Here is a 13,043-nt window from a genome sequence, read left to right on the forward strand (position 1 = left end):
CATAAATTCTTACCCTAACCGGGGCACGGTTGCAAAGTTATGAGAGTAATTAAGTTAAAATAAATTATACAACCCTTCCTGTAGGGTCGTTGTTTTTTTCTTCAAGAATCTTAATCTTCTTTTTCATTTCTCTCGACTGATTCTTGAGATTTTTTTTTTAAATTATACCAACTGTTGTTAAAATAAACATTGAAGATGAGATGTTTTTTATATTGTGGCTGTTAATAAGATTTACTTGTAATGATGTCAATTTTGTATACTTTCAAGTACATCCAATCAGCGAGAACTCATGATGATGTACTTTTTTTCTTTTCTTTCAAAAGTTTCTTTCGTTAATTCAATAATTCTTAAAATGATTTATTATACATTACTATTTTTAGATATTTAGACGGTAGGAACATATTAAGAAAATATAGTTTAATTACAAAGATTTTAAAATTCTAGCTTCAAGCGTCCAGTGCAATGTACGTCAACCAATGCAAAAAAGGAAGCTGTTTTTTTACGTACCAAAAAGGAAAATAAAGTTTTTTTTATTCCACTTTCAACAAACGCTAGCACTTTAATCAAACAAAGCAGATTAAAACACAAATGATATGAAATGTATAACCTTATTATTTTACAAATATACAGAAAGTTGTTGTACAAAATGTTGCAATATGACTAATAGCTCACTTCCGAATTTCTAATCGAATGGAAATGTAAAGGACTTTAATGTCTGTTTTTTCAAAAGTTTAACATATTAAACGAAGCTACATACTGAATATGTCAACATTATGACATGAAAACAATAATTATTTATTTTAACTTTTTTAGTAATCGATATACAAAAGATAATGTACCAAACAACAAAATAAACATGTAGAATCCAAAGAATACCCTAAAAACTCTTCAAATAATGAAATATACGTCATATGCCTATTTGGAAAAAATGCCTTGTGGCCAAATACATCAATAGAAACTTACTAAATTACTTATCAAGCGCTACAACCGCTTCACAATTTTGAAATGCTGCAGGAGTCGTTTGCAGTCCTTTATCCCGTCGTTTATCCTATCCTTTCTGGCGGACGCATCAACACCATCGCTCCCTCTCAGTTTGGGGCCTACCCCGCCTCTGTCTGTGAGCTAGAAGAACTTTACGGGGTGGCCACGTGACCAGCTCACCTGGCGAGTCTAATTCGTTATACGATTGTTTATCGTACAATTCATAGAGCTCGTCATTGTAGTAGCTCCATTGTCCTTCCACACTTTCGAGGTCAAAAATCTTTTGTCTCGTTAATATTCAATCCCAGGGTTTCTACCATCTATGCTCGATCCATTCATAAAGCTCTGCCACATAGGAGAGCCGTTAACCAATGACGTTAAAGTCACCAGATCCTGATGGCAGGACCTGGATTGACTTATAGAAGATGTTCCCCGAAATGTTCACCTCTGAGTTGCGGATAACACTATCTACAGCTTTAATTGGGGAAAACTGTGACGAAATATCTATGTATGTACATAAATAAATAAGGCAATATCCATTTTTATGGTTTTTAAGGACGGTCAGACTGCTGTATCAAGACTTACCAGGGGACGGTAACTTACCAGGGGGTTTATCACATACACCACCGGACCGCTCCATCGAGAATGTCCTTCCAAAGGAATCTTTACATAAGCTGGAACTGACCGGCGTTTCTTTCTGTGCAACTTTTGATCTGAGAAAATTGATCATTAGTCTTCTATATGTACGAGAGAAGCAATAAATGTATTGTTATTTTTTACTAATTTTTATTTTTCATACAAAGAAAATACACAAATGATGAGATAAAACCGAGACATAAAAAGTGTGTCCGTAAAATACTTACACAACACATACACACATCTTCCAGCGTATTTCGAGATCATGGAAGAACGGTTCTTTTTTTTATGGTAAATTTATAGTCTTTTCTTTGAAAAATTTTGCCATCGTTTTATGCACACTTTCCATTCCACGGTACTTATTGTTTGCTCTTTGCTTGTTTCATTTTTTTTCGCACCTTTTTTATCCAATATGTTGCCCTAAGCATCCGAATTGAACAGTTTTCCATCTAGCACAATACCATTAGAAGATGTGTGTTGTTTTGTTATTAATTTTAGTTTATACTTTGTTTTCGTGTGTGTGTGTGTTTGTTTAAATTTTTTGTATTGCGACACTTTAAACTGGCCTGTCAATATTTTACGCAGCATTCACTAACGTCGAACGCCTTGCTAAGGACGAAATGGAGGAAATGGAAGTTATCTTTTATAGGATTTTTTTTCTTCAATTTTCCGGAAGGGATAGCTGGCATCGCAGGGAAAGGGACGTATGGGAACGAAGGGTACGAGGTTTGTAACATTGTAATCCAGCCTCGTGACTAACATTCATGCTCAGCGAGCGGCGCAGTTTCAAAAATTGACCAAACGTTTGCTTTACTTTTGCGTAATGTTATTAGTGATAGTTTACTCTTGTTTTCTTCTCTGTGTTTGCTGGTTTTGCTTTGAATATTGCTGAATTGCCGTTTATTACTAAAAACGCACTACATTGATTTGAGACTTTTTCATAGTATTTTTTGGTTTTCTTTGTTTTGTCGGTTTGCAGAAATGTTTGTTAAAGTATAGTATTTTTTTATGTTTCCTTAAATTTAGCCAAATATATTAGATTTTTGTTTAAATGCGTTCAATAGCGCCATTTCCATTAGTTGTATATCGCTAGGGTCAAAACGTCTACGATTTTATATCGTTTAGCTTTTTGATTCTCACACCAATCTCGTTTCACGTTTGTTACTGTTTCTCTTTTTTTCTCATGGTAGGTATGTTTTGCCTGGATACTACCTTTGATTTCTCGTGTATTGGTAAATGAAAATAATTTTATTTCGCACTTTAAGATGTTCTCCTTTTCGTTTGCCTTTCAACTTTATACGTTTTTTGTGTTTTTTTTCTTCTTTTACTCATTCAAGCTCGTTAAACACCGTTTTTTTTTCAACATTTGTCTTTTCTTCGTTCACGAGGCGCTATTTTTGGGCAATATTTTATTTGTTGGTTGGATGTTTGGCAAAACAATTGTGGCCAGTCTATTGTTTGTTGATTTGTTTTGTTTTATTTTTTTGCTTTCTTTTATTTGTTTGTTTGGCGTCGTATGACGATGTAGTTGTCGGGCAATATTGTTGATTCTAAAATGTTGTGTTACACACGCAAATTGTAACATATTTTCACCGGAACTTTACGAACTAAAACAATTCGTTTGTATTGAGAAAAATTGTAACAAAAAGTGAGCAAATGCTAAAACACAACAACTGATGCGTTTCCGCTTGCACGTTCACCGTACACTAAAAGTAAGACTGATTCTCGTCTGCATCCTATAAATTCCTGCCTTTCTTCCTATCTGTGTATAAATATAAGATGTGATTTGTTTAAATTCTTTCTGTTCTCTATTTGTTGTTTGGTTTCCATTAGCTGATCTGTTTTTGGGTTTTTTTTTGGTAAGTGTTTTGCTGTTTTGCTTTGCTATTTTACCCCTTGTTTAAATTGCTCTTCTCACCTTCTCCCCTTTTCCGTACTTCGTTTACTTCCGTATGCTTCTTTTGTTTATTTGATTATTAAAAAATTAATTTAAGTTTTCACGTTTACTTTATTACTTTGTATAATCGAAGGCAATATCAAGGTATTAATCATCTCATTTTACCATCTAACATACCCATCACGTTGTCACTTCCAACTTAACTTTATATCTTGTTACTTTCATTATTTTGTTTTACTGCATTTTTTCTCCATTATCTGAGTAGTAATGTATTCTTCGTGCATCGAACTGTGCGCGTTCAATTTTATACAAATATTTCCCGTTTTTTTTAAAAAGCTGGTGGCCAATTTCATACAAAGTCAACCACTACACGATCACTGGTGATTACAAGTTCGTAAAGAAAATGAAATAATGAAAATTATATTAAAAGACAACCACGTTAAACAAGAATTGCCACAATTGATTCAAACGAACCATGGTCAGTTCCAATTTGACTTTTAACTTAACAGCTCCATGTGCCGAGCAAAGTGGATTCGATCAAATGAATTGGTAATCAAATTTTATCCCACCTCCCACCAGAATCGTACGGGACCCGTAGCTGCAACTAGTCAATAGGTCAATGCAATTGAATTAACTTCATACTGCACAAGACCATGCTGATAATCACCAGTGATCATATTACTCGAACCGTTTCACTTACCAGCTCTGTAGAAACTTATTGGCAACCCTGCAGCACTGCTGCATCCTTCCGTCCCATTGTGCCATTGTGAAATCCATTTGCTCCTGTTCTATCGTTCAGTTTTGAGTTATCTTGTTTTACAGAAACTAATTGCATCATTTACTTCTCGGTTTAGTATTACATATCCCTTACCGTGTTTTGTTTTCTTCGTCGGTATAGTTTAAGCTCTCTTTCATTTATGTCACCTTCAACATTCTTTTGTTTCACTTAATGTTAGCTTTCCTTTTTTCTCTCGTTCTCATAATTGGTCAGCTAGCGCTGCCAAACGGTACAAAGATTAAGGAGCTAATTGCTTTCAATGTGTTTTCTTATCCTTTTCTGTCTTTTTTTCTCCTTTTTTTATCTCCATCGCCACACGTTTGGTGATAATACTTTATGACACTGCTTTCATATTTGAATTTTGAATTTTGATTTCATGTGTGTTAAAATGTTTATTTATGATTTTTATCAATTTCTTCTCTCAAAATTGCTCGCAACGCTAAATTTCGTCGCTTTCCATATGTGAGTCACGTGAGGTTATTTTAAATGTTTTATTATGATTTTAATTTAGAAAGTGTCCCTTCTCCTCAAACGTTTGTTAGATACACTTTTATATGCCAAAATGAGATTTTCAAAGCTTTTGTTGCTGTTGTTTTATCTTTGATTAAATGTTATTTAATTAAAAGTCCTTAAATTTTGTGACACGTGCTTACGTGTAAAATGTTAAATTTACTTTGTTTTTGCAATCATTTGTTTTACGTTTTCAAAGGAAAACTTTTTATTTGTTTGTTTTTTTTTGTAGTTGCCAAAACGCTCTGCCAAAATTGTTTACTTTCTACGAAACAGAACCACAATTTAATCACCACCGTAGACAAAGCTGGAGGAAAGTAAATACTCAAATGTCGTATTGTTTATTCGGTTTTTTTCTATCTTATTTTTTTCTCTTGCTCGCTGTCATTTTTCTTCTTTCGATTTCGTTCATGTTAGTATTGCTTAAAATAATTAACTTGCATTTAATGCAAATAACTTGTGGTAACTGCATGTGCATTCTGTTCCATTTTAATAAACGAATACAGCAAAAAACAAAAATTCCTACAGAAACCATATTTGCATTCGATCACACGACACATTATTTAATCAGCATACGTATTAAATTATCAAAAACGCATTAAGATTAATGTTATTTCCACGTGTTATCTCCAGCGATGAAACGTTTGCAACATTCAACGAATTGTGGTGGCTGACGCATGGGCATGTGCGAAAAATGCGAACAAAATGATAATACAAAAATGATTCAGCCTCTACCTCCCTCCCTTGCTGCCCTTCCACTAGCAATTACTTCCGGCCACAGTTCCTCCTGCCCGCGCAGTAATGAAGGTGCATTTACAGTAACTTTCTATCGCTATCGGTACCACGGTATCGGTTAATGAGTGGCTGCAGGTTCAACAGTGATGGGACTGATGGTGATGGTTCAAATAATTATTCAGCAATAAAATTGAGCAATGAGATAATTATGGTAACGGTGCGAGTTATCCTGGTCGCCCACAGGTGTGGTTGGTTTGGGAATAAAATATCGAAAGTGACCGGTAAGTGTGGATCCCTACCAATTAAAAAAAACGATTTTAACCTTTTTTTAATATGTTAATGGTTTAAAATGAAACTTTTTTTTCTACAACATGATCGGAATAAATGAACAAAACTACGATTGCGAGACGGGACAAATTAACATTCTAGTTAATGATCTTACACTCTCCGTTCTAAAAATCATTATTCTTAATTTTGTTCTCCCTTTTTTGTATATCAGAAAAATGCTTAACACTCTAATGCCATTTTTTTAATCTTGCAAAAAAAAGGAAAAAACAATCCTAAATTTTAAATTTATTATTTTTTTTCTCTCTCAAGGTCTGAAGATAAAAAGACTCAATCATAAAGAAAAAAAATCTCATCAATTCTAAACAGTCAAAGCCATTAGGGTGCTGTTTGACGAACATTATGCTTTGTTCCCGTGCGCCAAGCACACAATCAGTGATGAAAATTATACATCACCAACAAAACAAAACCGAACAAGATAATAAACAAGGCAAAAAATCCTGAAATACACCATTCTACCTCATTATTCCAAGAAAATGAGCAGAGTTTAGTTTTTTTTTTTGTTGTACTCGTTCTAAATTCTTACTTCCTCCAATTGTTGACTTTTGGGATGCGGAATTCATCCTTACTTCTTAACAAGGGTAAAAACATGGGACTGTTTCATAACACGGACAAAGTAACAAAGACAAAAAATGCGCCACCAAAGCGGCATAATTCACTCGACTAATCAAATTTCGACTCAATCAAGCAAAGCGCAAAGCGAAAATTGTCCTTCATTCTTGGTCCATCATCATGCCATCCCTTTACCATTTTACACTTTTCTAACCCCTCCCGAGGGATGAAGTGACCCACGGGAATCTATTGACCTTCCTTAGGTTTAGATAATGCTGCTTGTTTCGTGTGTTCACTCACAATTTAAACATTCATTTTAGATAGAACATTTGTTGAAGATTTTACTGTTTTTTTTTGGGAAAACTAACAATAATACTTTCTCGCTATGTCATGTCCATTCAGTGATCCAAATTAAACCGGTAGTACGCGCATTTTTATAAATTAAAAATTGAAAATCATTCTCTCTATCTCCCACTTTCCATTTGGTAAAATTTATTTTAATGAAAGGGAGTTTTTTTTTTGCAAAAAGAATGTTGAATGAACCGAGAAAACCCGGCGAAAAAAGAATTCGTTCCCCGATACGAAAGGTCCGGCCGTCAATCGACCGTATCGATATCCGGGGATTCACGCTGTTACGCTTCATTTGACAAACCTTCGCTGATTAACGCCATGACCGTGAGAGAGCGAGAGAACATCTAGAATCAAAACCAAAAAGTTGGGATGGGAAAAAAATATCAGAACCGTTCGTTCCAGTTACTCAAGCGAACCTGAACAAACAACCACGACCCGTGGAACACACACAAAATATGACCTGCTGAATGGGGAGATATGGAAAGGGAGAAAAAAGAAATTAAAACCACCCCCTTCGGTACAGTGGGCGCCGTACAACAATTGGTGCACAGAAGCGTTAATGTTGGGCGACGTTTCATTGGTACCGGAACCAATGCTCCATCGAACCCAAACCCCAAAACAATTCAACCAGTTTAAATTTTTGCATTTAATAGTTAAAAATTTTCCAGCGCGATAAGAGCAGTTGAAAATAAAGCAAAAAAAAAACAGATATCATTGCTCATGATTCGTAATTTTGTCACCTAGAGTTTAATGTAAAGAACGACATGCTTTTAAATATTTTAATTTTTATGCCACCACATCACCATCACTTGTAATTATGCCTGCAAGCTCACATATAGGACACGATGTGTGTTTGGTTTAATTTGCAACATTAAACTAAAAGCTAATCGATAGTTTGCCATTTCTTCCTTTACAATACATGAAGCATAATTTTAGATATAAAAATTTAATTTTTTTTATAGAAAAGTACACAATCAAACGTGCCATTAGACAAAATCCTGCTAAAATTAAAATAATTTACACACGGCACAATTTATACTAAATTTTTTATAAGAACTTCAATACGACTTAAACGTTACGATTCACGGCGACTTAACAAACAGGACAAACAAACTATGAGCAGAAAAAAGCACTACACAAAAACGACTTTAAACCTTACGGTCACAAAATGGGAGAAAAACACAATAGACGTAAAACTAGAACATTTGTTTGAGATATACTCAACAAATCGAAAGAGTGTTGCTGTGTGTGTGTATGTGGTAATTTTTTTCCAAATTTTACCATCTGATCGATTCCGACCGGAATTTAGTCGGACGAGCCATTTTAGTATTTATACCAGAATTTTTGATTAATTTTGAATTTACTTGTTCGAGTAATTTTCAAAAATGCTTTCTATTATCTTCCCCACGGGGTTTTATAGTTTTAACAGGTCTTATAAATCATTTCGAATCACTATTTTGGATGCTGGTATGAGTAATATAATACTTTACTTCATCCTATAGAAACTAATGATTCACCAACGGTCAAAACTATTTCTCCCCCGGTGGGTAGAATTTCGAGTGGAATTATTTCAAATTTTGGAGTTAAATTTTGGATCTCAAACTTTTTTGAGGCATTCATTGGTCCTTCTTAAAATCTAAACCTCATTACGCACTTCCCAAATTAATTTTCTTCAATTCTTTTTCACTCGCGTATAATTTTTGCTTCCAAATGCATATTCGAAAAACATTTTTGCCAAAAACGTTGGATTTTTCGTTTCCATTTCGCTCGTCCAGATATTTCGTACCGCTTACCGCCTACAGTACACGCAGTTACAACATTTTCCACGCGGTGGAATTTGTTTGTTTTTTTTTTTTTTTTTTGATAATTGCCCAACGGAAGGTTCGACAGAACGAAACACCTTTAAAATTATAATTATTAATTGCCTTGCTTGCTTGCATCAATATTAATCAGATCATTGGCGCTTGTTGCGATTCCGGTTGAATGGGAAATTTATTCATGGGTGTGCCCCATACTCAAACCACCGTGCCGTGGGTGTCCTATATCATATCGTTGTCGCTTTTGTGTGCCCAACCATAGTACCGTCTGTTACCATTTTGCATGTGCAATGCATTTGTGTTCTTTTTTTTCTTTAATAAAATGTACAAATGCTTATTGTTCTTATCGTCTCCTGTTCGGTGCCTTCTATACGGCATTGTCATAGTAATATTTACACACTCCAGGTTCCAGTTGCACTGTAATGCCGTCATTTATCTCGCTTGATCTGCACGCAGGATTGGTAATTTTGATTGGTAACCATTTAAAGTCAAAGAGGGCATGGGTGTAGATTTATCGGTAACCACATCCACCACCACGCTGCACTGTTTCTGCATTCACTGACCGTGAAACGGTTCAAATTGCCGTACATTTAATGAGCAAACAGTGCACTGTTGGAATGCGGGACACCGGGAGAAGAACGAAGGCGGTATGCAAAGTGAAGTTTTTCTTCAATGATGATGATTAATTGATTGGGCACGTCGGACACCGTATGTTGCACGAGGCATGACGAACGAACGGTAACATGAATTGGCACACAAAAGGTATTTCGAAATGGGTGGGTACTTTATGCACCTGTGTTTTCCGTAAAAATTGCATCCAACTATCCTGATGAGCATACATTCATCCACTACTTGCTGCTAGCACTGTACGGTAACGTCACAATATATGCAATCATTATTATTTGTTAGCCAGCTGCTTTCTCTCCATTTTGTTGGATACCTTTTTTTTGTCGGCAATGATTTCCCTTCCCTACAAACCAAATGCGTGCTGTGTATTGATATGTTTGTTCGCATGCAATTATTCGTTAATTAATTTAATTAATGAATACACCTTCACACATACGCACACATATACGCATCTCAGGCAGTGGAATGTGTAAAACGGGCCAGAAGCTTCAAACGCCACATTACACGACATTCACGCTGCTTTGCCTAGCGGCATTTGATTGATTTTATGACCGACCGACCGGTCGCTTTGATGCTGCTCCATTTGTGCAATAATGACACACGCGCGATAAATTGAAATATAATTTAAATTAAAAACAAAAACCATGACGCGTCTCCACATGCACGATACCCGGTGGGGTGGGTAATGCATTTTGGCATATTTTGATTGTAATGCAATGCGAGACAATAGTTAATTAATTGGCAATCAAACAATTTCTGTTCACTTTGCTAGATGAAGAAGAGTGTTTTTTTTATCTAAATAATAAACAGGAATTATAATTAATTAAAATATCAAACTTATATTAAGATCAATTACAAAAAAAAACATTCTTACTAAGATAAATCATAAGAAAACTTTATTCAATGTAGCTCTAGTTTAAAAAGTATGAACGTAAATAAATGTTTTAAACCGAACGAAAATTATTACAGTTAACATGAAACAATTTAAACTATTATTTGACGTAACACAATCATAGCAAAAAGTAGGTAAAATTTAACAAGCTAAAAATCAAACAATGTGAAACTATTAGTAAGTGCTTATGACAAATCATTCAAACGTAAAAGAGTTTAAGCTTTTAACGGAAAACGAAAATCCTTTGAAAACAAATTGATTGCAAAACAGTTTAAAACATTATCCGTTATGCGAAAGAAGAAAAAGGTTAACCGAAGAAAATAACATTTCAGTAAGCTTAAAATTAGACACTTTCCCAGCCACACTTATTTCATCTTTAGAGTTACTTTTACACATTTCTTTAGCAGTCGTGGTGTGTTATAGATCGTCTGCTCGTTGGTTTTGCATTATTTAAACTCGTTACACATTCGTTTGAATTATTTCTTTGCTTAATGTAGTCTCTTAGCTCGTTCATTGTTTCCTTCAACCGGGCGTTCGTATTCGGCTTCTGTTGAGGTTTTGGTATTGTGAGTTTTTTTGTGGATCTGTCTTTACTTGAACGTGTCCCGCACGGCTATCTACGGGTATCTGTAGGAAATAGATCTTCGTTTATATTGCGCATTAAAGTTAAATCAATCTAAAACATCAAACAAAAATTAACCTTCGTAAACACTTGCTTAGTAAAAAGTTGTATATACGTGCTGCTACAGCAAACCAGTCCAATTTATAAACCCTCTTTGCGTTCTAGCATTTTCTTACCCTGTCTCTTTTATCGTAATGCTCTTTCACGTGTATTTCTCCTATCCTTTTACGTTCTTTATTTTTCATAATAGTTATGTTCGTTCTGTTATTTTTCTGATTTCATTCTGTGTGCCTTTTCATCTTCCCTTTGCTATATTCACTTTCTCTCTCATTCGTTTTTTATTCGTTAAAATGATATCTCATTTTTCTTTGACTCTTTAATCTGTCTATGTAGTCTATTTTCGGCAATGTTCCACATTTTAGCATGCTAAACTCTTATAAGAAATCTCTTTCCTTACGTACTGTTATAGAAAAAGGCAACAATATGGTTAATCTTATCTTAACATCTCTCTTCCTTTCACTTCGACCGGGTCTCCTTCTCTTATCATCCGTATCGTTCTCTTGCTAACAAATGCATCTTTGCCTAGATACTTCTAGTGCTGCTTTTACACTTTATCGTCCACAGAACTGTTTGTATTAATGCTAGAAAACAACATAAAGGTCTCATTTCATATTATTAACTATTCTCAGTTTTATTGTTGTTCGTTTGCATATTTCTATTATACATGTTAGTTCTATTTCATTATAACTAGGGTTTGTATATCTTGCTTCTCGAAAACGAACGCCCAACGAAGGAAATAATAACGAATGTATGTGGTAAACGAAACTAAGGCATTCTTTATGCCCAATCAGAGAATGTTCTGCGTTTCAGTGCTGTGTGATATCAGCGCATTTCTATTTGTATACTTGTTTGGATCAATTTGTGGTTAGTTTTCTTTTTTCTTCTTCTGTTTTACCAGTTTTAGTGTTATTGAAAAAAGGAGAAAAAATATTCTCTTATAAATATATTATAAAAGGCTTCTTTTTTAACGTTATTTCTCGTGTGATTTTGTTATTCTTTACATCTGTTTACATTTTACACGTCCTCAAGCTCTCTCATCTTCTTTCTGTCGCTTCTCATGTTTTGCCGTCTTCCGGCCTGTGAAAATATTAGTAACGTTTACTAAAGGACCTATCGTAGCATCTGTTGTTTTGGACACTAAATATGGTTGTTTAATTCCCTGATCCTGCCATATTGATCTGAAAACTGTCTAAATTAAATCATGTTTGATAGTGTAAACTTTCAACAAAATTTTAAACAATTTTATTCATAGAACTAACAAAAACAAACTGAAACATACGAATTGTTACACCTAAAGCATATAATCCAATCATAATAAACCAAAACGGTAGATTCCTTAACTAATGAACGAAAAAGTACAAAATGTCCAGTAGTAAACTACTGGCCACTGTTTACAGTTGCGTAAAAATTAACAATTCTCGTTTGGAGTTTTGATTGTTTGAAAACACAGAAGGTGAATTGAAACGATGTTTGTCCTTGGTAGTTTTCACTCTATTTACTGCAACTCCCCGCGAAATGGTTAACGGAAGCGGCGTTTCTTACCGTGCTTTTTATTCACTTTTCCGGCTTTACGTTTTTTGCCACCTCCTGTACCACCGGTAGACGTTGAAGGATAGTCCTCGTTGAGCACACTTATGTCGGTGAAGCTGGTCAATTCGTCGCCCAGTGAAGCTGAAAGCATAAACCAATAGTTTCATAATATAGTAAAATAAATACTCCGTCAAATAATTAAACATCATAAAACATATGCTATTGTTTGACTATGGTACTAATTGAAAATAAAAAAAAAATACTAAAGTTTCCAAAAGCTCTTCCATGCTTCCAATTAAAAGTTTTATCTGCTGCTAAGCTTATCAAACAGGATCCGACTAGAGCTTTCAATTGATCCTTACTGAGCTTTCGAAGTTGTTGCAACATCAGAATTGTTGCGCAACAAAATGCTCGTGTCGCAGTCAAATTTAAAAGTTTAACGGATTTTTTTTTATCATTTTTACGTTTGCAGATAATTTGCAAAAACAAATTACTTGCTTGGTTTTGTGAAACTACTAGAAAGAATTCATATTTAACATTCAATAAAATGCATTGTAGACATTAATGAATGGAAAATTATTCAATTTTGCAATGATTTTGCAACAATTTTGATAAATATAAATATAAAATTTACCACTTTTTACAGCTTTTTTAAACATCAAACTTTAGGTTAATAAAAATATCAGTAGTATATCGTTTTTTTGACAACT

The 13,043-nt window shown here is 34.4% G+C and overlaps 1 protein-coding gene across 2 annotated transcripts in view; it reads right to left on the bottom strand.

Annotated features, from left to right (window-relative positions):
- Positions 1-1,747: 1,747 nt before the first annotated feature.
- The window catches only part of LOC125762002 (neuroguidin), a 42,071-nt gene continuing 30,775 nt past the window's right edge, over positions 1,748-13,043 (bottom strand). For both annotated transcript variants that reach the window (XM_049423655.1, XM_049423656.1), the window contains exon 5: positions 1,748-12,474. In XM_049423655.1, coding sequence (XP_049279612.1) covers positions 12,323-12,474 — 152 coding nt within the window. In that variant the 3' untranslated portion in view covers positions 1,748-12,322. The remainder of the gene's footprint in view (positions 12,475-13,043) is intronic.

The sequence above is a fragment of the Anopheles funestus genome, chromosome 2RL (genome assembly GCF_943734845.2).
Source record: "Anopheles funestus chromosome 2RL, idAnoFuneDA-416_04, whole genome shotgun sequence".
Taxonomy (NCBI): Eukaryota; Metazoa; Arthropoda; class Insecta; order Diptera; family Culicidae; genus Anopheles; species Anopheles funestus.